General features: G+C 41.8%; 1 protein-coding gene across 1 annotated transcript in view; it reads left to right on the plus strand.

The window, feature by feature from the left end:
* The window catches only part of cacna1ab (calcium channel, voltage-dependent, P/Q type, alpha 1A subunit, b), a 153,706-nt gene that overhangs the window by 58,499 nt on the left and 70,015 nt on the right, over positions 1–25,192 (plus strand). The window contains exons 4-18 of the mRNA XM_028565696.1: positions 6,642–6,733; positions 7,192–7,344; positions 8,017–8,204; positions 11,148–11,251; positions 11,416–11,531; positions 11,645–11,689; positions 13,477–13,569; positions 14,512–14,709; positions 16,780–16,892; positions 17,625–17,737; positions 19,022–19,153; positions 19,281–19,353; positions 20,726–20,846; positions 21,225–21,292; positions 21,598–21,704. Coding sequence (XP_028421497.1) covers positions 6,642–6,733; positions 7,192–7,344; positions 8,017–8,204; positions 11,148–11,251; positions 11,416–11,531; positions 11,645–11,689; positions 13,477–13,569; positions 14,512–14,709; positions 16,780–16,892; positions 17,625–17,737; positions 19,022–19,153; positions 19,281–19,353; positions 20,726–20,846; positions 21,225–21,292; positions 21,598–21,704 — 1,716 coding nt within the window. The remainder of the gene's footprint in view (positions 1–6,641; positions 6,734–7,191; positions 7,345–8,016; positions 8,205–11,147; positions 11,252–11,415; positions 11,532–11,644; positions 11,690–13,476; positions 13,570–14,511; positions 14,710–16,779; positions 16,893–17,624; positions 17,738–19,021; positions 19,154–19,280; positions 19,354–20,725; positions 20,847–21,224; positions 21,293–21,597; positions 21,705–25,192) is intronic.

Below are 25,192 nucleotides of genomic sequence, written 5' to 3' on the forward strand. Positions count from 1 at the left end.
CAACACACTCAGGCACATGCATGTTTCGTTTGAGCTTATGCCATCATTTAAATTTGAAGTATCATTATCAGTAAATATCGGCTCATATAAGCCACTACACATCTAACATTAATATTTATATAATGGCAATGCCGGTTGTGACCCGTCCTCTGTTAATGGGTGTCAGTTTACGTAAGCTGTCATAACATAAATGGAGACCTCGGTTATGTAGCACCGCACTCCGGTTTATTACAACTTGAGTCATAGTTTTGTAGGTTTGCCCATCAAGCAGGTTGTTCCAAAGCCTCAGAGCCCTGATGACAAAGATTCAATAACTTAAGTCCTTGTTTGGACCTCTGAATTGTCAGGATTGCTCTGTCCGACGGCCAAAGCGTGCAAAACAAGGCATTAGCAATTCAGGAATAAAAACCTAAAAGGTGAATAGAACATCTTAAAATCAACAAAACACACAGGTAGCTAGTGTAAAAGTGCTAAAATGGGGGTATTGTGATCCTGTCTTCTGAGTTAAAGGTAAGCCTAAATGTAATAAACACATTGATGACTTTTTCAAGATCAGTTAATTGGAAGTGATGGCTTAATTCATTTGACCAATCATAATCAAATGGAGTTAAGTTCCTGGTTAAACAGCATCCCTAAATTACTAGTTTAGGATTTTCCAAAAGACTACACGTGTAGAATTAGACCCTTATATGTGATGTGTATTCATGTGTACATGTTGCAAAACAACAATTTTAGCATTCAACACACCAGCAGCAGCAGAGAAATTGGGTCATCCATACTACCTGGGCTGCGCTGCATTCGTCACTGTCATCGGAGCGTACGCTCTGTGCAGAGCGAGCGCATACACGCGTGTTTGGTGAGTGTGTATCCGTGTTTGTATGCGGTAAAAGGTAGCACTCGTTTGGTCAGTGTATGTGTGTGTCTGCATGCAAGGAAAGTTCCGCTTATATGTGTACATGCTGTATGCTCGTACCACAGGAGCTGCTGTTGTGTGAAGGGGGGTAGTTAAGGATAGTGTGTGTGTGTGTGTGTGTGTGTGTGTGTGTGTGTGTGTGTGTGTGTGTGTAGGGAGATGCGGGGGCTTTGGAGGGGTTGAAAATCAATCGTTAGGAGACCCACTTCCGATTCCCCGTTGCTGCGGCAATGCCGAGATTCCATCAATGAGCCGGGGCTGCGTTGCCCTGGCAACGCTTATGAATGAGAGCAGGTCGGTAACCGTGGAGACTTGGCGAAGAGAGGAATCGCCGGTTGCCATGGCAATGCCATGTACGGGGAGAGACCAGGCAAAGGGAAGGTGGCGAGTGACCCCCCCAAGATCTTCCTCATCAGGGCCATCGATCATTATCATCATCACATTGGTGTCCCTCTGTAGAGACAGAGACGACAGGACATCACACACATCAGCGTCTCTGGATCTTTCTGGTAGTTTCGCAAAAATGTACTGTGTTGCTATTTTACAACTCACAGTTCACAGTTGATTTACTTAATATCAGCTGTAAACTGAGAGGAAAGTTGTGTGCTTAAGGGAGCTAATGTCAATTAGTGTACCTATTACAAGCAATGAAAAGTTATCTTAAAAGGGCCTCATCATTGATATTATAGCACAATAAATCACAATACCTATCTATGATATCTATACTAGCAGTTATCTTTTTAAAATAAAAGAAGATTTGAAAATGGGTGGAAATGAATTTAAAACATTTTTAGACTGCTTTGAATGATAACAGACACCACATTTCATTTTACGACAGGCTCTGCTGTTCTTAAAATGGCCACGATGACCAAAAGGTTGAGCGTCTAATCTATCAACTCATAAATCACTCGTTAATATTCATGTAGCTTTTTATAGTACGAGCAGTGTGTGAAAGTTCTACATTGTACGTGGATGGGACAATGGTTGGTCCAAGGATAAGTGTGATAATGCGCTCTGATTGGGCCATCTGGATATAGAAAATGATGGACTGGACGAGAACACACCTTGACTTCACCATGTGACATCCTACATCCTCCTAGTTCGTTACTTTTAATTTATTAAGACACCTTCGCTTAATTGACATGCAAGATACAGTTAAAAAAGAAGAGTTCACCTGCAGCACCTGCAGGAGACGTGAGCACACCGTTAGCATATCGTAGCGCAGTATGTGTGTCTGTGTATGTGTGCGCCTTACAGGTTGATTGTTAGGTGTTTCTCAGGAGTGAAAGCCTCTGTCATCACTGTCCAAACACATTCTCCCTCCACGGATAAAACTCTCTTTCTCTACGGAGTCTCTCCGTCTCGCTCTCTCTTCGGGGTTTCTCTGTCTGGCTCGGCAAGTTGAATCTCACACTTTCCAGACACAGGACTATCACTCTCTATCAATCTGCTCACTCTTTCTCTTACCCTCTGTCTCTCGAAGGATGTTCCATGTCTTCCCTCCCAGTCTGTATCTTATCAGGGACTGTCATCTCTACTGTTATAAATACAAATCCCCCATGTGTAAGTAGAATCTTGAATCATTTTAAGCAATGGTTTAGTCAGTTTTGGTCATACAGTGTTATATGTTGACGCGTAATGTTAGCTAGATAATGTGGGATAAAAATGTGGGAGGCAGATCAAGACAAGGATTAGCATTTAAACAAAAACATTTAGCAAGGAAAGGAAGGGAAATAGTACAATAAAGAAATATGTGTTTTTTCTTTCTCACATGATAACGATATACAGTATAGCCTACTGTATTTGTTTTTATCATAATACATACACTTCACAGAGACAGTGTTCATCTTCTGAGGACACCAATGTTAAACTGCTAATGTTAGCTACAACGCAAGTTAGCGTTAGCAGACAAAGCTAATAAAAAGTTTGAATGTCAAACAGTCCTCACTAAAGAAGTAGTAAAAGCTTATTAACATACTTAAAGTAATTGGAAGAAGTACAACATTTCAAACATAAAGCTTATTTTGGAGGTAACAACGTAACCTACGGAGGAATGCTAACAATAATGAAGCTAGCTGAGTTGTTAGCCTGTCCATTTCTGTCTCTTTCTGCTTATGATTCAATCGTAACGATATTTTTGTTCCCCCTAGTATTGAAGGTTTCTAAATTCTTTCTTCAACATCCACCAAATGCCATCATTATGAGAGAGACAGCTGTTCTTGCCTTATTTTCATGTTGGGTTTATATTACATCCAGTCACCTTTTACACCATTTAAACAATCTTTAAAACCTTATCATGTTCATCATAACAGTTTATTTAAGGTTACTGACACCATGGCAAAAATTGGGCATTTCAAGAATTTCTTTGTAGATGCAGTATTGATTAATGCCCTAAAAAAAAACTCCTGGAAAATAAAGCAAAGGTCATGATAATATAGAATCAAATTCATAAAATAGAATGATAATAGTCATAGCAATAATAATAAGTCATTCCATATCCTTACTTAGCCTCTTTCTTTTAGGCCTGCCATTTTTTTCTTTCTCTGCTACTTCCTCTCCTTCCATTTAACTCGTACCCATTCCTCTTTTACACTCCCGTTGTTGTTGTTGCACCGTTTCCCTCTCTCCTAACACCCCTCCATGGCCCTCCCCCTCTATCCCATCCCTCCATCCCCATCACAACTGGCAGCACAGTCGCTGCTCCCTCTACTGGCCACCTCGGTGCATGGTGGGCAGGTTCAGCTGTTGCCAGGGGTGACTGCATCCTGGAGGCTTGGGTTGTCTGGCAGAAGCGGGTGGTTGCCGTCTCGCGCGGATGAATATTGAAGCTCTGCGTTCACTCTCGAATGAGATGTGCGGGAGAAAAAAAAGAAGCAGCGAAAGAGGGCCAAGCACAAACCGAGAGCAAAAGGAGAGAAAATGAATGACAGAGAGACGGAAAGGCCGAAAAAGTCTCAATTTAGACTCACGATATCGAAACAGACCCTTTGCTCTTTTGCGGCATCCATCTACTCACCCATGCATAAATTCAAATCTCTGACTCTGAAAATGTATCTGATGCTTCAATGTTCCCAATGGGGAAAGGAGCAGTTGGTGCAGCATATAGTAACAAGATACAGAAAAGAAACAACCATAAAACATATGTAAGATAAAGTCAAAAATAGAAATGTATGAAATAACAAAAGAAAAACTCTGCGACTCATGTGATGCTGCACATCAGATGTAGCTGTAAACCCTCAAATGAAGATTAAAAATCATACTCAAAAACTTCCAATGTGTTGGCAATGTATGAGAAGACAAATGAGAATGTATTAGAATAAAAAAAAAAAAATATTTTAAATATTAAACTACACCTGCAGATCACATGCAGATGTGGTTTTTGTTGTGAGCGCTCATTTACTCCAAGGCCATGTGGGACTTTAATCTATCTGTGTGTCCTGTTGGATCTTTACTGGACCTGAGGCTGTTTGCTTTTTCTTTTTTTTTTTTTTGCTGACGTCCAGTGTTTTCAGGTCTGCAACATGGCCTTTAGCTGTGGCAGTTAAAAAGCCATTGAGGGAATGAGGGGTTTGGCTGCCAGTAGCGTGTCTGTTAATAAATTACCTCTTACTGGAATTAGCAACCAACCTGGAGAGAGATGGAGGAGGAGGGTGGAGATGAAGACGAAGGAGGATAGAAGAGAAAGAGGGATGGAGGGAGGAGGAGACGCCAAAATGTTGAAAATTTAGCTCAGTTCTTTTTCACGTTCTTTGTCCCCACTTCCTTTTTTTCACATCGCTTGAATCTCTGTTTCTTGATTCTTTTCTTACTGTAGCTTCTCTCTCTTCCTTTGGTCTTGTGTAGTGTTAAGTGGTCAAATGGCATTTATTCCTGTGCTCTCATTTTTCATTGTTCTAATGCACAGTTCATTATCAGGTAAGCTTGTTTTAATGGACAGATGTCCTTTCTGCGGGACAGATTTTTCTACGTCTTTAGGCACAAAAGGAATTCTGCAAACCCATGCGGACGCCTAGAGGTGCAGTTTGCCATCTGAGGCATTCTGTGTGACAGCAGTGAGGTGCACCTCTGTCATCATTGTAAATTAATTTGAGGGTTAAAAAGAAAATTGGAGGTTGCGAGTTGATTGCTAGCGCAAATTTAATAAAAGCTACAGTGCGCGTTTGACTTGCATTTTCACGTTAGCAGATCTTGGACCTGTACTCATTATGATTAGTGAAACATGAGTGAGAGGAAAATGCTGCAAATCATAGCTTGCATGTTTAGCTTGCAAATTTGGTGAAAATGGTGCCTGGCCTTCTGACTTGTCTCTAAGTCCATGCATGCACATATCGGAGGGGTTTGCACATCTACAGTTTACTCACCACAGCACAGGAAGTGACCACTCAAAATCCCTTTGGTATCTGATTAGTATAAGATAAATAAGCTGCCTGCAGTTAACTGATATCACTTTTATACAAATATTCGGTATTGATGTTATAACTGTATCCTATTTATTCTATATTTAAACCTTATTTTGTTGTAATCATAGCCTAATGAATTACTGCCACTGTCATAATGCTGGTCCTGAGAGCGAATTTCGTTCTCCGTGTGTCTAACATGCTGAATGACAATAAATTAAATTGAAGTTGAATATAAGAGCTGCCAACACACTGAATTGATTTTGCGGAAAATGTACGTACTTTTTATCGTCAACGGTTGTTTTATCTGCTAATGATGCCTGACTTAAGGCCAAAGTCTGCCCATATATTGTGCTCCTCCCCGTCGCTTCTCTCTCTCCTTTTCATCCTCCTCCTCAGAGCATCCCCTCTCCACGCCCCCCGCACTTCCCCCCTCCCCCTCTTGTGTTGGACAGACCCTGCCTTCCGCCCCCGTACGAGACGCAGCATGGAATTTTCCAACCTTGTCTCTCTGGCTGACTTTACACCAGAGCTGTACACATACACGCACATGCACTCACACGCACATAGACACATAAAACAGTGGCGTCAGAGCAGGAGGCGTGTCCCTGAAGCCAAGTCATGACAAAGATGCGGAATTAGGCAGTGGTGGCAAGAGGCGCCTTCATACTGTTACTGAATCACTGACTCGTAACTGTCAATTTGAACCTTAATTATAAAGCTGATTTTAAATTGGTGCAACCCACACTTTGTGGCTTTCATGTGCCATTAACTTACCGCATAATGAACGACCATGGAGTCTCATTTCACAAGATATGAGAATTTGACAAAGCAGTCTCCACTCAAGGTCCACCTTCTGTTTTTCTGGAGCTTTTGACCGCATCACATAATCATAGTAATCATAATTAGTTTGACGGGTAGCACGTTATGTCATGTCATCAGCTAAATACTCGTCTGATGGTGCAACACGGATCTGTCTGGCTCAGCCGATTCTCATCGGGTCATTTTTTTATTTGTTACATGGTTTTTTTCTCCCCTATGTACAGTCCTTTTCCTCAGGTGTGAATCTCAAAGGTGAAAACTATACAAGATTATCTGGTTTCAGCAAATGATTTGGATGTGAACACACTTTGCTCAGCAGACTGAACCTACCAGTGTCAGTAGTTTAGGCATTCTGTGCTGAAGCAGTGTGTTAGACAATAATATCACAGCTACAACTCTAGCGGCGCAGGGTGTGACGAGGCATGTTTTAGCAAATTAGATGATTGTGAAAGATTGTTAAAGTGATGTTGCTCTATGTTTTCTCTCTCTCTCTCGTTATCTCTCTGCAGTATTTTGTCGTCAGTGGGGTCTCAGCTTGACCTGAGGACGCTACGAGCCGTCAGAGTGCTACGACCACTGAAACTGGTGTCTGGGATTCCCAGTAAGTGCTGTGCTGCTTTGTTGGTTTGTGTTTCTTGGGGTGTGCACCGCCCGGTGGGCTTTAACTACAGTTAATGCAGTCTCTGTCCTATAATGTAAAGAGATTGATACTGTATGTATGTACTGACTGTATACCAACTTTTGCTTTTTACGCTGTCCTGGTTATCATATGTTTGACAAACTGTCAATTGAAATTTGACAAACCAATTTACTTAAACCAGAGTAACAATTGACAGTGCTCACCTTGTTCTGGCTTTGTTCAAACAAGCCAGTCAATAAGGAACTACTGTTACTGTTACAGTTGCTTCAACAATTTGAACGCAATGGCGGGAAATAAATGACCTCATATTAGTGCACTACGACATGCCAGTTTGCCTTATAAATGCAGCCTGCATCTAATATTCAGATGAATTGTTGATTGATTATACTACAAGTTCCTCTTCTGATTGTGTCCTCCAGGCCTGCAGGTGGTGCTCAAGTCCATCATGAAGGCTATGATCCCCCTGCTGCAGATTGGCTTGCTGCTGTTCGTGGCCATCCTTATGTTCGCCATCATCGGCCTGGAGTTCTACATGGGAAAGTTCCACGAAACCTGCCACGACAAAGTCACACGTAAGAAAGCAAATCAGCCACACAGTAGTGAAATAAAGCAAGTCACACATGGCCAAACCTTTGTGTTTTTAAAAAAATCCTTAAGTTAAGGCTTAAAGGTGCAGTAGGTAAGACTTATAAAACTAACTTTCTGACATATTTGCTGAAACTGATGTTCGAGTAGAACCACATGAAGCAGGTAATTTAAAACAGCAAGGGCTCCATCCCATTTATGCATGCCATTGGCCTTTTTTATAAAAGGTATTTGACATATCCCAGTAGGAAAAGCACAGCTGTAAATAATGAAAATAATTATGGCTGATTTCCATTTAGCTGCTTCAGTTTTAGGATAGGATAGGGCTGGGTATCGCCAATGATTTCCCAAATCGATTTGATTCCAATTTACAAGGTGACAGCTTTTTCTACTGACTAACTGTACTGTACTGTACGTCAACATGTTTGCTGTATAAATGGTGTATTGAGCCACCATGCAAAATACAGGGCCCTGGAACTGGCACAACCATGTCAAATGCATCCATTTTTAAGGTTATTAAATAAACCTGTGTTCAGCGAGTCAAAATATCCGCCATCAGTTTGTTTGCACTACCAGCTTGGATAGTTTGCTATTTGATCCAAAAAGAATGTAGGTTGGGTTGCTTTATTGTAATGGGGAATCTTTCTCTCTTTGATCAGGAGAGGTAGTGGACGCATTGCCATGTGGCAAAGCGTTGCCGTCCCGGTTGTGTCCTAACGGCACGGTGTGTGACGGTTACTGGATTGGACCCAACTACGGCATCACCCAGTTCGACAACATCCTGTTCGCCGTGCTCACTGTCTTCCAGTGCATCACCATGGAGGGATGGACAGACATGCTGTACTACGTAAGTTAGCCTGTCCAGTCAGCCAAGTGGACGGAAGTCCACGAAATGTGCTGTTTTCGCCACTGACAGGCTCAGATTGTTAGTTTAAATGTCTGATTACATTATGGAAAGGACCCCTACAGAGACAGACCTTTTGTTAAAGAGTGAGATACATTTTTGTTTAACATGAAACAGCTCCGAAATTGCTATCACCAAACTCAGAGACAATACTACAATACTACTAAAAAAAATACTTTTAGCGTGAATAGAGCCAGCATATTTTCACATGCAAATGGGTGACCATTTCAAATAATATATAAAAAATAGTGTATATTGGAGTTAGCTAGCTAAAGCAGAAATTGTCCAGGAATCTTTACAGTACATTTTATTACCAACAGTAATGCAATATAGTCTCACAGTGCCAGACCTATCTCCACAACGCTGTGTCAGCACTGGAAAAAAGTCTGGCTGCACAAGTTAACATTTTGGAATAAGGGAATAGAAAAAAAAAAGCAATCACAATCTTCTTGGGTAGTGCTAAGCCCCGGATGTGGCAACAGTGCCTCCGCAAAATAGATAGCACATGTGGTGAGTCAGACTAGGCTGTGTATAAAATTGTCTAGACTTACTGTAAAAAAAACAAAAAAAAAATAGGCTTAATTTATAACTATGTGTGCCCACTGTTAGCAACAAACTGATGAGCAAGCATGTGCTTAGCAGTGTCATGATTAGATCAGAAATGTTTACCATGCTTACCATACAACAGACTTACATGTGCTAACCCCATTATACATACATCCATTTCCATCTCTTTAAATCAAGAACAGACAGTTGTTGTTTTTTTTTTGGGAAGAAGCACTCGGCTAACCAGGTAGGGGAAAGGAATTAGGTTGTTGTCAGCCGAAAAGCACAGTGTGCATCGGGACTCCACTGTGCCAGAGCTGGGGCCTCATTGAAACAAAAGAGAAGGCTGTTTTGTGATGCAGTGTTGGTCTGAACGCAGTCTCTTACATAATGTTATATCTACAAAAAATACCAAATCTATTAGAGACGTTGGTTGCAGCTAGTAATGCTATCCATACCGACCATCCATCTGGTCACCCTTCTCACAGTTGAACACATATTAAGTCCATGTTCTTTGTTGTCTCTGTCATGTGCATTAGGTCCGTACTTTTTTTTCTTTTTTAGCACCCTGAAGGACTGGTGTGGTGGGTGTGGAGGTTGGTGTTTGCCTTGAATTTCATTCAGCTAAATGAGGCACAAAGTAGTGTGAGATTTGATTCAAAACACCATTTATTTGTCCGAAAGCCGTTTTCCGTCCGCCTCCCTCCTTATCGTTCTCTGTTCTCTGACTTCCTCTATCCGTCTTCTCATCTGTCCTTTCCCTGCATTCGGAGTTGCTCTCCCTCCCTCTCCGCCTCCTTCTCTTCTCCACTTTCTATTCTGGTCCGTCTCGCTCTATATTTAACATCTTTTCTGATGGATGGAGGCTGACTTCCACACTCACACGGGCAGTCAGGAGGAAACCAATGAAAGTTTAATAGAGAACGGGGGATGCTTGCACTGTACCGTGCAGTATAAAACCTAACACACGCACACAGCACTACGGCAGCAGATGATTGTTCCATTTAGTTGTTAAACGGGTAACAGAAACACAATATCCTCCAGTAACCTGATTTCTCTGATTGTCGGCTGGGTTTGTTGTAGTGACACAGTGTCAGTCAATGTTGTCGCTGTTGACTTCTCACCAGACGCCTCGGTGCAATCGATGTTTCTGAAAGCAGGTGATGCTATAACGTAACATGTTGTCGTTTCTGCACCCAGGTCAGGCTTTAGGATAGAAGATGTGTCTCCGCTGAGCCAGCATATAACGTACATGCTTCAGCTCTCCTCGGTTCTTGTGCAGTGGTGGATCAGTGGTTAGCAACTGCTGCCGCACAGCAAAGAGGCACGGCAGGTGATCCACCTCGTTCGATCCCCCCGGCCTTTCTGCGTGGAGTTTGCATATTCTCCCCGGTGCTCCGGTTATCCTACCATCACAAAGACACGCAGGCTTGGTAACTCCTGCCAGTGCACTTAGGTTCCCCAGGCGCTGGACTATGGCTGATCCCAAATTAGTTCGGATGGGTTAAAGTATGATTGTGTGTGTGTGTGTGTGACGAATAAAGATTCTAGATATAAAGTTGCCAATATCTATCAGTCCATCATTGTGCCTTCAGTTATTTATGTGTTTTTCTACAAGTATTAACCTCTAAAAGTAGTTTGATTGAAGATTGAGATCTCTTTTGCGAGAGCTGAGATAAAAATTCAAACCAAATCCCCAAAAATAAAGTCAGGCATTTCGGAAATAAGAGTTCACAAAACACAGATACACTACCTAAAACTGCAACAGCTGAAAACTGACACAGTTATATAATTAAATAGGCTATTTTTTTCCAATCATTTAGAGGAGTGAGTGACTCTTAAAGGTACTCCGTGGAGTTTTTGGAGCAATGTTTTGAGGTGCGGGTCCCAGCCATTGGTTGTGTCCTGAACACACACAAGACCACACAAACATAGGAGGCGCAATTTTCACGCTGTTCTGCTGCGTGGTAAACGGTAAGAAGACTGCCAGCAAGCAAACATGGATGTAAATAACACACAATTTAAAATATTATAAAAAATCTGCCTGGCAAATGCTTTACGACGAAGCATGTTTGTTAGAACTCAAGGATACATTCTGTGTTTTGTTTGTGTCTACAAGAATACTTCCCAAATTTAATTTCATTGGGGTTCTTTTGGCAAATATCCCTACTAAAATGTATAGTAGCCATTGGAACAGGGAATATTTAGAGCTAAATCAATGAAAGAATCAACCCCTCACCAAGATTTTCGTGATGAAATATCAAGACAACAAAGACAGTCGAGATTCAGTGCACAAGAAGAGCAAAGGTGCGTTAAAAGTAACTATTATTTCCCCTACAGAGTAATGACGTGGAGGGCAGTGCCTGGAACTGGATGTACTACATCCCCCTCATCATCATCGGCTCCTTCTTCATGCTCAACCTGGTGCTGGGTGTACTCTCAGGGTACGGTATGCTCTTCTGTGTGTCTGTGGACATTTTTACATTTCAAATGTCCTCCTCTTTCTTTCTTTTTTAAATACGTACTTCTGTATGCTTTGTATAATTTCTTTTGGTGTGTTTTGTGTGATCGCAATCAGCAAAGTAAAATCGAAATAATGTGCCCACAGTGAATTTGCCAAAGAGAGAGAGCGAGTGGAGAACAGGAGCGAGTTCCTCAAGCTGAGGCGACAGCAGCAGATTGAGAGGGAGCTCAACGGCTACCTGGAGTGGATCTGCAAAGCGGGTCGGTGCACACTGATAAACACACACCAACGCACCGACACACACTGTTCAATGTGGGAAAAAAATGTAATAAAATCTTTATGCACTTAACTAACAAAGTGTTTTCTTGGACAGAAGAAGTGATTTTGGCGGAAGAGGACGGCACAGTGAACTTTGATGGTAACTCACCTCTCTTTTTTTTTTATTGTGTGTATGTGTGCTGTATACTGTACAATAAGTGAGACAGATAAGAAGAGTCAGGCTGATGACAAGGCCCAAACAGAACCTGCAGATGTTTGTTTGTGCGATCCAGAATGAAAATCTGCGAAATTTAGCAGACCGTTTTTCTGCTTGTGGTGGAGTTGTGTTAACATTCTGAGTCAAATTATTATTTTTTTTTGCTTTTTTTACTAATCTGCAGATAGTTCTGTGGAATTTGGTGCCCTTACACAGCAATAGACAGAGTATGAAGACAGAACTATAGAGAAAATTGAGCATGCCAGCTTGTATCCTGAGAAGAATATGAAAACAGCTTAAAGGTCCTATGACTTTTTGGATGCTTTTATATAGACCTTAGTGGTCCCCTAATACTGTATCTGAAGTCTCTTTTATATAGACCTTAGTGGTCCCCTAATACTGTATCTGAAGTCTCTTTTATATAGACCTTAGTGGTCCCCTAATACTGTATCTGAAGTCTCTTTTATATAGACCTTAGTGGTCCCTTAATACTGTATCTGAAGTGGAAAGGGGAGGTAACCTTGCTCCTTATGACCTCATAAGGAGAAGATTCCAGATCGGCCCATCTGAGCTTTCATTTTCTCAAAGACAGAGCAGGATACCCAGGGCTCAGTTTACACCTATCACCATTTCTAGCCACTGGGGGACCATAGGAAGGCTGGGGGAATGCATATTAATGTTAAAAAAACCCTCATAAAGTGACATTTTCATGCCATGGGACCTTTAAATAGAATAAGACAGGTATGAAATGCATGACTAAAAATAACAGTGCAGTGTAAGAAATAAAAAATTACTTTAAAAAAGGCAGCATCAAAAAGAAAAGCTTTCAGCCTTGATTTGTCAAACAAAATGACACTAGCTCACCCCTCCCTCCTCATCCCGTCCCCTCTTCCTCCCATTGGCTGGAAGACTGCTTGTTATGTTTGGTGGTGCAGGTTGGCGCAGTTTGTTTTTGATGGCGTTTGTGGAGCCTGGGCTGTCTACAGAGACCGCGTTTTTTTTACAGTGTGTTCAGGGGACAGGCAGCTCGCAGATAGTGAGGACATTTTTGCTGGGTTCCGCCATCCATTCCAACATACCCCCATTTTTGTCCATTGTTTTGAAACGTCCCACCACTCCGACAATTTTTTTTCCCATTAGGGTAAGGGTTAGGGGTTAGGGTTAGGGTATAGCAGCATGTCAAAATAGCGGCATGTCTGAATAGAAGCATGTCGGAGTGGCAGCATGTCGGACTGGCAGCATGTAACCATGTTTGCTGTATGTGACAAAAAATGTTGTAGCCTAAAAAACGCGTGACATCATTTAGAGCAACATTAAAAGTGCTGAAAGTCTGCAGCGGACCTGCAGTTTTCTGAGAGTTTGCTCCAGATATGTAGTGCCTTAAAACTCAACTCTACTTCTCCAGAAAGCAGACCTGTCCCAGACAACCTGAGAGGTTTTGGACCGTTTATAATGTAGCTGCAGATCAGAAATGTATTTTGGTCCTAAATCAGTGCTTTATAAACCATCAGAAGTATTTTGAAATCAATTCATTGAGATAAGGGACGCCAGTGTAAAGAACTCAGAACTGCTAAAAAAAAGTTAAAGATGTATAGAAGAGAAATGATTCTAGTGGTGCTGGTGGGCAGTTTTAGCAATGCGTTTAGCTAACAATGCTAAGCAACTTCAGAATACTGTATATTTTGGGTTTAGACAGATGAAGACATCATCCCTTTTTTCTTCATTGCTAGGTACGAGGCGGAGGCCAACCATCAAAACCAAAAACAACAAGACGGAGCTGCTGAACCCTGAGGAAGGAGAGGACAACATGGGAGATGCAGTAGGTAAGAAAAATAGAGGGATGGATCGGTACACGGTATGCAGGGGATGGAGGCGTGAGGATGAAAAAAAAAACGTCTTTTAAAGCTTACTCACCCCAGTTATTTCAGCTCCGGAGTGCCATGTGTTCAGGTGAGAAGTTTCTGTTCATTTCCAGGCAAACTGCAGCGCTTGGGTTTGTGTAATGTATTGACATCTGCAGCGGGTTAGTTGTAAGTTCCTGTAAGTCTAAGGCCGGTTACACACTGCCTGCGTGGCGTGTGCATGGCGTTTCTGTTGTGTATCAGCTGCGTGTCAGCTGCATGGATTTTGTCTTTACACACCAGAAACGTGTCTGACGCGGTGCTGCTGCTGCTAGCCTTGTCTGAACACATGTATGTTTCCCATTGACAAAATGAAATACCATGTTAAACATAAATATATACTGATTTGATTACAGCAAAGACAATGTCGGCAGTATTGGCAAAATAGGCTCCAGAATATTTCGTTCTGTATTGACAGGTGCAATATTAGAAAATCTAATTTTTTTTTTATTACATTTATATCTGAGACTTTCAAACATCAACATGTCATTTATTAATATGTATTTGTGTCTAAACGACATCTAAACATCTTTTCCTATTCTATTTTGCCTGGAAACGCTTCCAACACGCTTGCGTGTCGCATGAAAATTTTATTATTAAATCATTTTTATTTATTATTTCTAGCAGGCACGCAGGCAGTGTGTAAGCTCTAACCTGTTAACATGGGAGCCGAAATATAATAGGACACGCCACGCAGCTGACACGCTCGCGCGACGCTTCCAGTGTGTAACCGGCCTCATGTCCTCTTATGTTGATGACGAGCCCTATGCGATCTGAAGTGTGGGTGGTGATGGGTCCAAAGAAAAGAAGAAGAAAAATAAAATGTAATCAGATAAACTCAACTAAACATGTATCCTCCCCCAGGTTTTGCCCGCTCCAGTTTAAAGAATGGGATGGACGGGTCCAATTACAGCAAGAGGGAGCGGCGACTGCGATTCTTCATCCGCAAGATAGTGAAGACTCAGGCTTTCTATTGGACTGTGCTCTGCCTGGTGGGCCTCAACACCATGTGTGTGGCTGCGGTGCATTACAACCAGCCTGAGATGCTCTCCGACTTCCTCTGTGAGTAAATACACACATGGAACACTCTATATAGACAGGCACACTTCACCGCATACTGTACAGTGTGTGTGTACAAGCTGCACGCTACACTGTACCATCAACTACAGGAACTTTTCCCTCTGAGTAAAAAAAAAGGGACTTGTCTTGTTCTGCGCAGTATTTCTTTATCGTCTTCATCAGACTCTTGGCATCACTTTGTCTTTTGGTGCTAACTTTGGGACAGTTTTGTTGGACCGAAGGCAAATATGACCGCATCTTTGCATTACCAAATTCAGCAGCAGGTCTGTGTCTGGAGTAGGGCTGCCCCCTTTTAATCGATCAGTCAGCTCATCGGTCGTTTTGGCGCTTAGTCGACTAAGATTTCTTTTGTTTATTTACATGCTCAATGACTTATTTCCAAGAAAGGTATGAGCAAATTTCTGGTTAACGTAAGATTTTAAATTGTGCTTTTGCATGATTCATTATGGAGAAACTCAGTTTTACTAGCCTAGAAATCTATAGACTCCCCCTAGTGGCAGAACATTTATTTGGTAGCCAGGGGGGGTCTAGGCACTCTCCGTTGACTTTCAAGCTGCAAAAACCAAATTTTGGTCAGGCCAATCACATTTATAGAGTATGTGGGCGGGGCTTATGGTTGCTGCTGCTGCTGGGAACAGCGGTCTTCTGGAAGACTTGGAGTTAAGCTTTTCTTTGAGAAAAGAACAAAGAACGGCACGGAAATCATTCTTAAAAAAGGAAGATGTGTTCGGAGTTTTGCCGACCGGATACGGCAAAAGTTTAATCTATCAACTAGCTCCTCTTCCTTCTTCGTTGCTCTGCCTGGTTGTAGCGCTATCCTATTACGTGCAGAAGGAATTTGAAAGACAACCGTTTATCCCGCCCCTCGGATCGAGCTCCGTCAATGGTGAGTTCCCAAACCCAAGATCTGGATGTGGGTCTGGCTTGTCAGGCTACAGTTTTACAGATCTGTCAATTGAATCGACTAATCAGTCTACAAAATCATATGAGTGTGAGTTGACCAAGAATTTCTAAGTCCTAATCTGAAGCCGCAGTAGTTCACAGTTGAGAACACTTTTCAGTTCAATCACCGCTGCTGTCCACACACACCTCGTCCCAACCTGAATCATCTTTTTACACTTCAAATCTCCTCTTTCCTCCTACACATGCAAACAACACATTTTAAACTCCTTTAAATAGCAGCAACGTTGCATTTTCTCCACTAACCAGTATCTAGTCCATCATCACCTTCTTTTACATCTTCCCTCTGGGTTTTAGTCATACTTGCTCAGTTATACTTAGATGGGCAAACAACAACGTTTTTCTTTTTCCATTTTGGTTTGGTTATAGATGGTACGGGCAGCTTAACAATATGATGCAAAGAAATACACTAGTATGAGACATAGATGTTGTACTTTTGCACTGTTGTCTTTGATTGTACCGTAAATAAAATCCAATATATTCAGCATGAGCTTTGTGGCAGAAAATTGTTTAACATTTTTGAGTAACTGTTAACCAAAGTAAGTACAGAGTTGTAACTACTCACTCGTATCAATGATATACGATGATATATTTCACATTCTGCTTATTTCATGCTCTTATATTTAATTTTTTACACACACACACACACACACAAAGACACACAGGGTTGTCCCTGGCCGGTGTCCAGTGTCATTAGCATATGAAGCTGTAGCTGCTGATGGAGTCCATTCATCACCAGACTGTCATACACCGCTGGGCACGCACCACTATTGACTTCCACCCATCTAACTCTCCCTCTCTCACTCTCTTTACCTTCCTTCTCTTTTGTCTTCCCTCACTTTCTCTTTGCTTTTATCTAATTTCTCCACCCCCCTCTTGCGCTCTGTACTCCCTCTGCCAATCCACTCTGTATCTCTCTCCGTGACCTCACCCTCTTTCATTTTCACCTTCCTCTGTCCCCGATTTAACCCACTCTCTGCTTCTGGCTCTTCATCCCTGCCCTCTCCTCCCTCCCTCCCTTCCTCCCTCCCTCTCCCTTCCTCCTTCCCTCCCTCCCTCCTTCCCATCTCTCTTTCTCCTTCCTCCCTCCAGTCTATGCAGAGTTTATCTTTCTCGGCCTGTTCATGTCTGAGATGCTGATCAAGATGTATGGTCTGGGCATCCAGCCCTACTTGCACTCCTCATTCAACTGCTTCGACTGTGTGGTGAGTGCACACACACACACACACACACACACACACACACACACACACACACACACACACACACACTGCAACTAAGTGAAAAAAACAAATTGCGCTCATAACGATCAGGTTTTGATGACAAATCCAACACTCCATTTAATCAACAGATTTGAGGAATAGATTTTTCTCGTGTTACCCTGCGCAGATTCAGCGGAGCGTTTGTCACCAATACATGTGCAATAACTGCACATTCATTTGTCATGCTGACATTGTTGCAGTGGCTTATTGGCAGGTTACTTCATGTTACAGTATATGTTGCCATACAGTACATGGTGAAGAAACACAAACCTTAATAAAAAGCTCTGCGATGATTTCAAAGCTTATATTAACTCAGAGATGTCTGCAGGACCATCAGTTTTGTAGAAAACTGGAAGATAGATGGGTCTATTTATGATCTGCTTACAAGTTGGAATAATATGGCGTTTGTTAGCTTGTGGTCCAATTAACCATCTTTATTTTACTTCAGAGGAGCAGTGTGCAACATTTTAGAATTTAGATACTATGTAGTCTCTGTGCCAAATGTGTTTTTGCTCTTTAAGGTCTCAGAGTTTTAGGTATTATTTATTATGTTTTTAGCTTTAAATTGCTGAAAGCTAAGCTGACATAAATTCTTTAGAGGACTATGATTTGATGACACAACTCTATTCAGATTTCAAACAATCCTCTCTTGCATTTGTATGTGTGCATGTGCAGGTCATCGTGGGCAGTATCTTTGAGGTGGTGTGGGCCACCATCAAACCAGGAACATCCTTCGGGATCAGTGTGTTACGAGCTCTGCGACTGCTCCGCATCTTCAAAGTGACCAAGTAAGCTTCTCTCTCACATTTTGACCATTTATTTATGTCCACATGAAGAAAAATGGCACAGGGACACAAATATTACAGATGCAGCAGTACAATACATATGCAAACTCATGGACCAGTGACACACAGCAGGTCTTCACAATATCACTTAATAAGCACACTACTCAGTTCTTAAGGGTAGCAACGTCTCCACCATATGTGGCGGCTGCCAATAACAGCACATATGGCACAGAACTTTGCAAGCTGTTTAGCCCTCTTTTTGGCCATCCCAAGTTGTTGCAGCCCTCTTACTACCAACCTATGTGTGTGTCCTAGGCTACCAAATATGAAAATGAGTAGTCTGCACCTATAGCCTGTCTCTGAGATGGTGTTTAGGAGTGGTTGGTATTTAACTACCTTGGTGTAGAAAGCCTCCTCCATGCTGGAATCAAAGGTGCAGCCTACCTCCAAAATGTACACCTCACTGGACTCCTCGTTGATAATATTACTATACTATTGCAGTGCTGAAACATGGATGGTTTTACCTGAGAATGTTTGTACATTCTTACTGAGGGTTCTGACACACACACACACACACACACACACACACACACACACACTTACAGATGTCCGTCAGCATGCACAAATAAGACAACGATGACAATAAAGATCATGACGACAAACTAAGGTTGTGGTGTCGACATGAAAGACATTTGGGTGTTTTAATTTGAAAATCTTTTTCACTGTTGTAACATCTAAACAATGCTTGGGTTTTGGCACTTTGACACATCTTTGACGCTCCTTTCAGGTGACATTTTAATTGGATTTGGCTCACGCACATTGTCCTGTTTGTTTCTGTGTCACTGCTCATGAACAAATCTTTTAGCTGCACTGGGGTTACCTGGTGAAATCATGAGACTGTTTTGGGGAGTGATTGCGACCACGGCTTAAGAGTCAATTCCCTATACAGTTAGAGCTGGACAATGAGATAGTATTATTGTCTTTTAATTAGAGCTCTGATTCAGTAGGGCTTGATCAGAATTGACTGGGCTGTAATCTACTGTATATTAATACTACATATAGGATTGCACGGTGGTGAAAGTAATATAGGAAGAAAAGTGAATACTAACAGGAATCCCTTGTAAAAAAATGTTCGTGTTTTCAAGATTAGTTAGTATTTCAATGCACTGGACATTGTGTCCATGTGTGGAAAATAGTGTCTAATGATTATTGTAAGATTCAATTTGAGAACATATTTTATTCCTTCTTACCTTTCGCCCTTCCTTTATTAATCCTCCTACTCCTCAGGTACTGGGCTCCTCTTCGAAACCTGGTGGTGTCTCTGCTGAACTCCATGAAGTCCATCGTCAGTTTGCTGTTCCTCCTCTTCCTCTTCATTGTGGTCTTCGCCTTGTTGGGGATGCAGCTGTTTGGAGGACAGTCAGTGTCAACACACACTTTAAAAAAAAAAAAACGAGCTCACTTATTTTCATTGACTTTATGTTCATGTCTTTCTTTGTGTATGCGATTGGGATGGTGTGATTCCACTTCTTTTTCTTCTTCTCAGATTCAACTTCGACAACGGAACCCCACCTACCAACTTTGACACTTTTGCAGCAGCGATCATGACAGTGTTTCAGGTAGGAAAGAGACTAGAAGATGTACAAAATAAATAGATTGATTTGTACGATGTGGCCCATATTAAGCCTTTGCTAAACATAAATTAGATATTAGTCATGTTGTCGACTCTTCACTCTTAGCACAGATTCACTTCAAAGTCTGTAAAACCTGCTATGAGATTCTTTTACATGTATACTGTAGGTTAATTCAATGGCAGGAAACATAGTTGCATTTAATAACCTCTGAACTAGCCCGTTATTGAAATCATGCTCACTCATCGAAGAGTATAGTTAGTTTAGTTTGGGTTTTATGTTATTTCTTTTAGCGGTGTATGAATGTTGTTGCTGTCATCTACTGGCTTGACCCCTGTAAGTTGATTCTAAAAGCAGAGGCGAGATCTCGATGAACACAGACACACCCAAGGATATACATATTTTCTAACATCGCCACATTCATTGACAGTAGATGACGTGTGGTAAGATAAGAGAGTCGGGATGGGCAGAAGGACTGTCCCAAGGTCTGTTCACACAGACAGGAGAACAGTGTTGCAATTTAGGATACAAATAAACCAGATGACAAACGACTTTCTTCAGAGTTCCCACAGAATGGAATGTGACATGTCACATAGTCACAACAATGAATACAAGTTTAAATTTATTTAGCTGAATAAATTCAACAGCGCGGTTGAAAGTTCGGTGGCAGTGAGTTACTGTATTGGCCCAAACGTGACTGTAAGCACTCTCATTTCAGGACAGCTGAAGCTCTTTTCTAGAGTGAAATTTAATGATGCCCATTGTAGTCATGTCAGCAGTTTGTCAGATGACTTGTTGGATGCTGGCTGCAGCCTCCATGTTTCTGTGTTCTCTCTGCTCAGATAGAGAGACGGCTTTTGTGAAGAGCCGTTTTGTGTTGCTTCATTGTCTCTGAATGACTCAGAAGCAAGCTGTGTGTGTGTGTGTGTGTGTGTGTGTGTGTGTGTGTGTGTGTGTGTGTGTGTGTTTGAGCCTATGTATGTTGATGCTCGTGCATCAGTGTGCGAGAAGTGTCTTTAGGCTTCTTGTCTTTAGTTTACTTTATTTCAATGTGTTTTTCTCTACATTCGCAATAGGTGTTGTGCTAATGGTTAATTTAGCTTTTATCTGATTGTCATATCAAAATTATTAAGAGAGTGTGAAAGGATTTCACTGATTTTCACTTTAATAGTAAGTTTTCACACATGGAGATGTTGTTGCTTCTGTTAAGAAACAGTGAAGAGGTAAACATGCACAAAATGAATTCCAATACATTCCTATTTTTCTTTCTCTTTTTCTTTTTTAATCAAACCAGTGAGATTGAATCCTTCTTCTTCTTCTTTTTTTTTAGTAAGAACATCTTTTTGTGTTATCTGTGTAGATCCTGACAGGAGAAGACTGGAACATGGTGATGTACGATGGTATCGAGTCCCAGGGAGGAGTGAACGACAAAGGGATGGTGTTCTCCATCTTCTTCATCGTCCTCACACTTTTTGGCAACTGTATCCTGCGTGCACGCTCACATTTACACATACACATTCACACAATGTACAATGTGCATGTATGTAAATATACCTAACAAAATGACGCAGACTTGATGAAATGTAGATGATGACTTCATTTTTCTTGTCCATTTGAGCTCCAAAAATTAAAAAAAATACAATTCCACTTCCTCTCTTTCCTATCCTGTATCTGCAACCCGACATGTCTCTTTTCCTGTCCACTCCTTTCTTCCTGAGAAATCTTCCTTCCTTCCTTCCTTCCTTCCTTCCTTCCTTCCTTCCTTCCTTCCTTCCTTTCTTCCTTCCTTCCTTCTTTGCTTCCACTTCCTCTCCTGTTGTCCATTCATCAATATTTCTCCTTAACTTCTGACACCACAGACACTCTGCTTAACGTCTTCTTGGCCATCGCTGTCGACAATCTGGCCAACGCCCAGGAGCTCACCAAGGTAAAGGATCTAACCAGAAAAAATACATTCTCCCCCTTCTTTTAATATAAAATAATTTAATAATCAGGGAAATATTTCAAAAACAAAAATGTTTAAGCCTGGATTGATCTGTAAAATGTTAAAAATACCAGGACATTAAATTATGATTAGGTCAATTTAAATTTAATTAGCTGTATTTGATATCACGTCTTTTGTTCTCAGTTGCTGCCTTTGTTTTTAATAATATATAATACGTTTTACGTGCCAGTGTATTGTAATTTAAACCATGATCAAGTGACTGAGATGATGCTATTCTCCTCCAACAGGATGAGGAGGAACAGGAGGAAGCAGCCAATCAGAAGACTGCAATGCAGAAGGCTAAAGAAGTAGCAGAGGTCAGCCCGCTGTCAGCAGCCAACCTGACTATTGCTGCGTGAGTACACATGCACATATAATACAATACAGACATTTTGTCACACGTACTGTACACAATATTGCCCCAAAATACACATGCACACACGGGTAAACAAAGTTGTTTCTTACACGCATGCACACACAAACAACATCAGGGCAAAAGTCTCTCACTGTTTTGTAAAATTGCACACACACCGAAAGCACCGTTTCCTTCTCAAATCTGCACATTCATGATTGGCAGGCATTCATGTACTGTACACGTTGCACACACACACACACACACACAAATACACACACACAAACACCCACCATCACACTCTCCCCGCATTCTCATTCTCTAAAATATGATTAAGCGATTGTTCTGCGAGTGAAAGGAACAGATTCAGGGCTTTATGAAGTGAAGAAGAGCGAGAGGCGGACATCCTGTTAAATCTGCTCCTGGCAGCCGAAACGCTGACAATAGGACACATCAAAAATGATGCTCACAAAAACCCTGCTGCTCTTTTAGAAGTCACCGGACTCTTCAGTCGCTGCGGCGAGCCTTTGATGGCAAGATTAGAAGCTGGTGTTTTTTTGTGCTACAGTTTTGCTTGTCAATTATATGTGTCAATCATTTACTGTAACAGGGGTGTGGAGGATTTCTATACGTTATATAATCTAAATAGTGGGTTTTTAAGCCTGGAAAATTAGCTTCCTTTTAATCACAGAACTCAACATAGTGACTAGAAAACTCTTCAGTGAAGAGCTTGGAGCTAGTTGGGACAGTTTTGGGACTAGTGAAAGATCCATTCTCACTTCTTTTTTTGACTCGCCGTCTTGTTAGAACATTCGGAGACCCTGTATTTCTTCTTGGCTTCTTAACATACTCTGTCCCCAGTCTGTGTTAAAGAGCTCAAAAGATGCTTTCCACACATTTTCCGTTATTAAGTTACGTTATTATTAAGTTATTACATGCATCATGGTGGCAAAGCACGCTACATGAGCCAAGAGAAAACTCCTGGAGTCAAACTGAGTTTACTGTACACTTTGAGGGTTGACCAAGTATAGACGATGCCATGAAGATGGACAGATGGGAACAATGGATGTATTGCAAGAACTTGATACAGGACTCCAACATGGCCCCCAATCATTTGACTCACCCAGGGCATAGGTCAAAAAGTTTTCTCGCTTTCTTCCAGGTTATGCGGCTCACTTCGTATAAAGATAGCTCTAGGCCCTGACAAAGTTTAACAAATTTAAAACCTCCATGGTTTAATAATTCATAATACAAAGAGGAATAACGGATGTGTTTGCAGTTGAATGAGTCCTGTCACCGGTTTTACAGACATCTCTTATATAATGGTGTTTTATGGAGAAAATGCTTTTATTGGGCCACAGGGGATTTCTTTTTTTTTTTTTGGATGCAATACTGCGGTTGAAACCTGACGCACCAGATGGTTTGTTAAACAGAACCATCTAAGAAGCTGTTTGGAAAAGAACAGGCGCGTTCAAAAAAATACTTGATAGATGATTGGATGAACCATCTGTCTATCAAACTCATGCCGAAGCCAGTCGGGAGAAGAGCCAGAACATCTTTTCCATCGAGAAAAGACTGCATTGCCGTTCCTTGCTCTTCTTTCAATGAAGAAATAATCTCCAGTTGTGATAGAACTGATGCTATTGCAGCATCTACGCTAACCTACTTATGAGACGCCATTGTTGTTTTGAAAGAACAGCTGCCTCTCGGTGTAGTCACACACACACCTAAACCACGCCCATATCTGCCAGTAGCTTGTCACAGGACGCTGATTGGTCCGAGTCTCGGTAGCTCGGACACATTGGGCCTTTTCAATCCCAAGGATGCAAAGAATGGACTTGTGTATTGGGACAGTACGTTGGCCACAAAGGACACAAGAACACAAGCAGGGCTGAGGCTGTGGTGCATTCAGCTCTTTTAAATACATCCATTATAGACACTCACTAGGCTAGCAACATAAATTCAATTTTCAATTCAATTCAATTCAATTTTATTTATAGTATCAAATCATAACAAAAGTTATCTCGAGACACTTTACAGATAGAGTAGGTCTAGACCACACTCTATAAATTCCAAAAGCCCAACAATTACAGTAATTCCCTCAAGAGCAAGCATTAGCAGTGGCTATTGCGACAGTGGCAAGAAAAAACTCCCTTTTAGGAAGAAACCTCGGCAGACCCAGACTCTTGGTAGGCGGTGTCTGACGGGCGATTAGGGCGTAATGAACAGTGGTGATAACAGTCACATTAGAAGTCACATTGACTTTGAAGGTTATCGTGGAAGTTCATGTCATAGCAGGGCACATTGTGTCATACTGAGTATTGCAGTCTCCTATACGGATCCTGACTACTCTGTGCGTATGAACATCACAGCAGGGCGTAGCGGGATGTAACGTGGCGCTGCAGAGCACGGGGAGGCTGCGGATGCAGCAGGACGCAGCAGGATGCAGCCGGGAAATGCAGAGAATCGCAGAGCATAGCTCTGCGAAGAAGAAACATAAGGACTCCGGGGAGTAAACTCCCCAGAGCTAGATTAGTAACAAGCATTTCTGGGACAGGATGCATACAAAAGTAACAAGTAGAGATGAGAGAGCAGCTCAGTGTGTCTTAGGGAGGAACAGCCTCCCCGGCAGTCTAGAATTGTAATAGCATAACTTAAGAGAGGCAGGTTAAAGAGAGGTGCCTGGTCGGGCTAGAACTCCCCCCAACCGGGTCGGGCTGTACTGGACCGCCTCCCTCTACTCTCGCTCGATTATTAATTATACAGTATAGAAAAAAAAACTGATGACTACTACTCTCCCCCTGCCGGATCGGGCTTGGCTGGCCTGTCTCCCTCTACTTTGTTATGTATTATTAATCTAACAATTATGAAGAGAGGCAGGTGGGCCAGTTAGGTGAACACTGCAACTCCTCACTCCCTAACTATAAGCTTTATCAAATAGTTCACACTCGTTCACACTCACTCGACATTCCCGTCGACTGCTGTCGCTTGTGGATCGAAATGTTGTACAAAAAAGTGTACAAACAACCCAAAATGCAGCGCTCCTCAAGTGATAGGTTCACTCAGTAATACTAGAGCTTTTTTGTGCTACATCCCACTATTCCAAATTTGAATCCTTGGAACAAAAATAAAAAAAACACTCTGTAGCCGACTCACAAACACTATTAATGAGGGGACAGTGCAACTCATATCCAATGTGAAAACACACTGTTTCTGGCACTGCTGGTGACACTGGTTCAATTTCTCAGTTTATGCTTCCCTCATTCACACCTTCTACGTAATGTTACACAATCTCACACTGAAATTGTAGCTTGGGTATACTGTTATAGCCACATTTGCTTTGATGTACTGACGTTCTTGCTTTCCTTTTAAAGGATGTGCTCCTACTACTTACTGTTGCTGTTGATTTCTCGCAGGGATCTTACGCTTCCATCCGTGACATTTCTAATGCTTTCCCCCTCTCTATCTCGCCCTCCTCCATCTGCCAATCT

This window comes from Perca flavescens, chromosome 2 (genome assembly GCF_004354835.1).
Source record: "Perca flavescens isolate YP-PL-M2 chromosome 2, PFLA_1.0, whole genome shotgun sequence".
Classification (NCBI taxonomy): domain Eukaryota; kingdom Metazoa; phylum Chordata; class Actinopteri; order Perciformes; family Percidae; genus Perca; species Perca flavescens.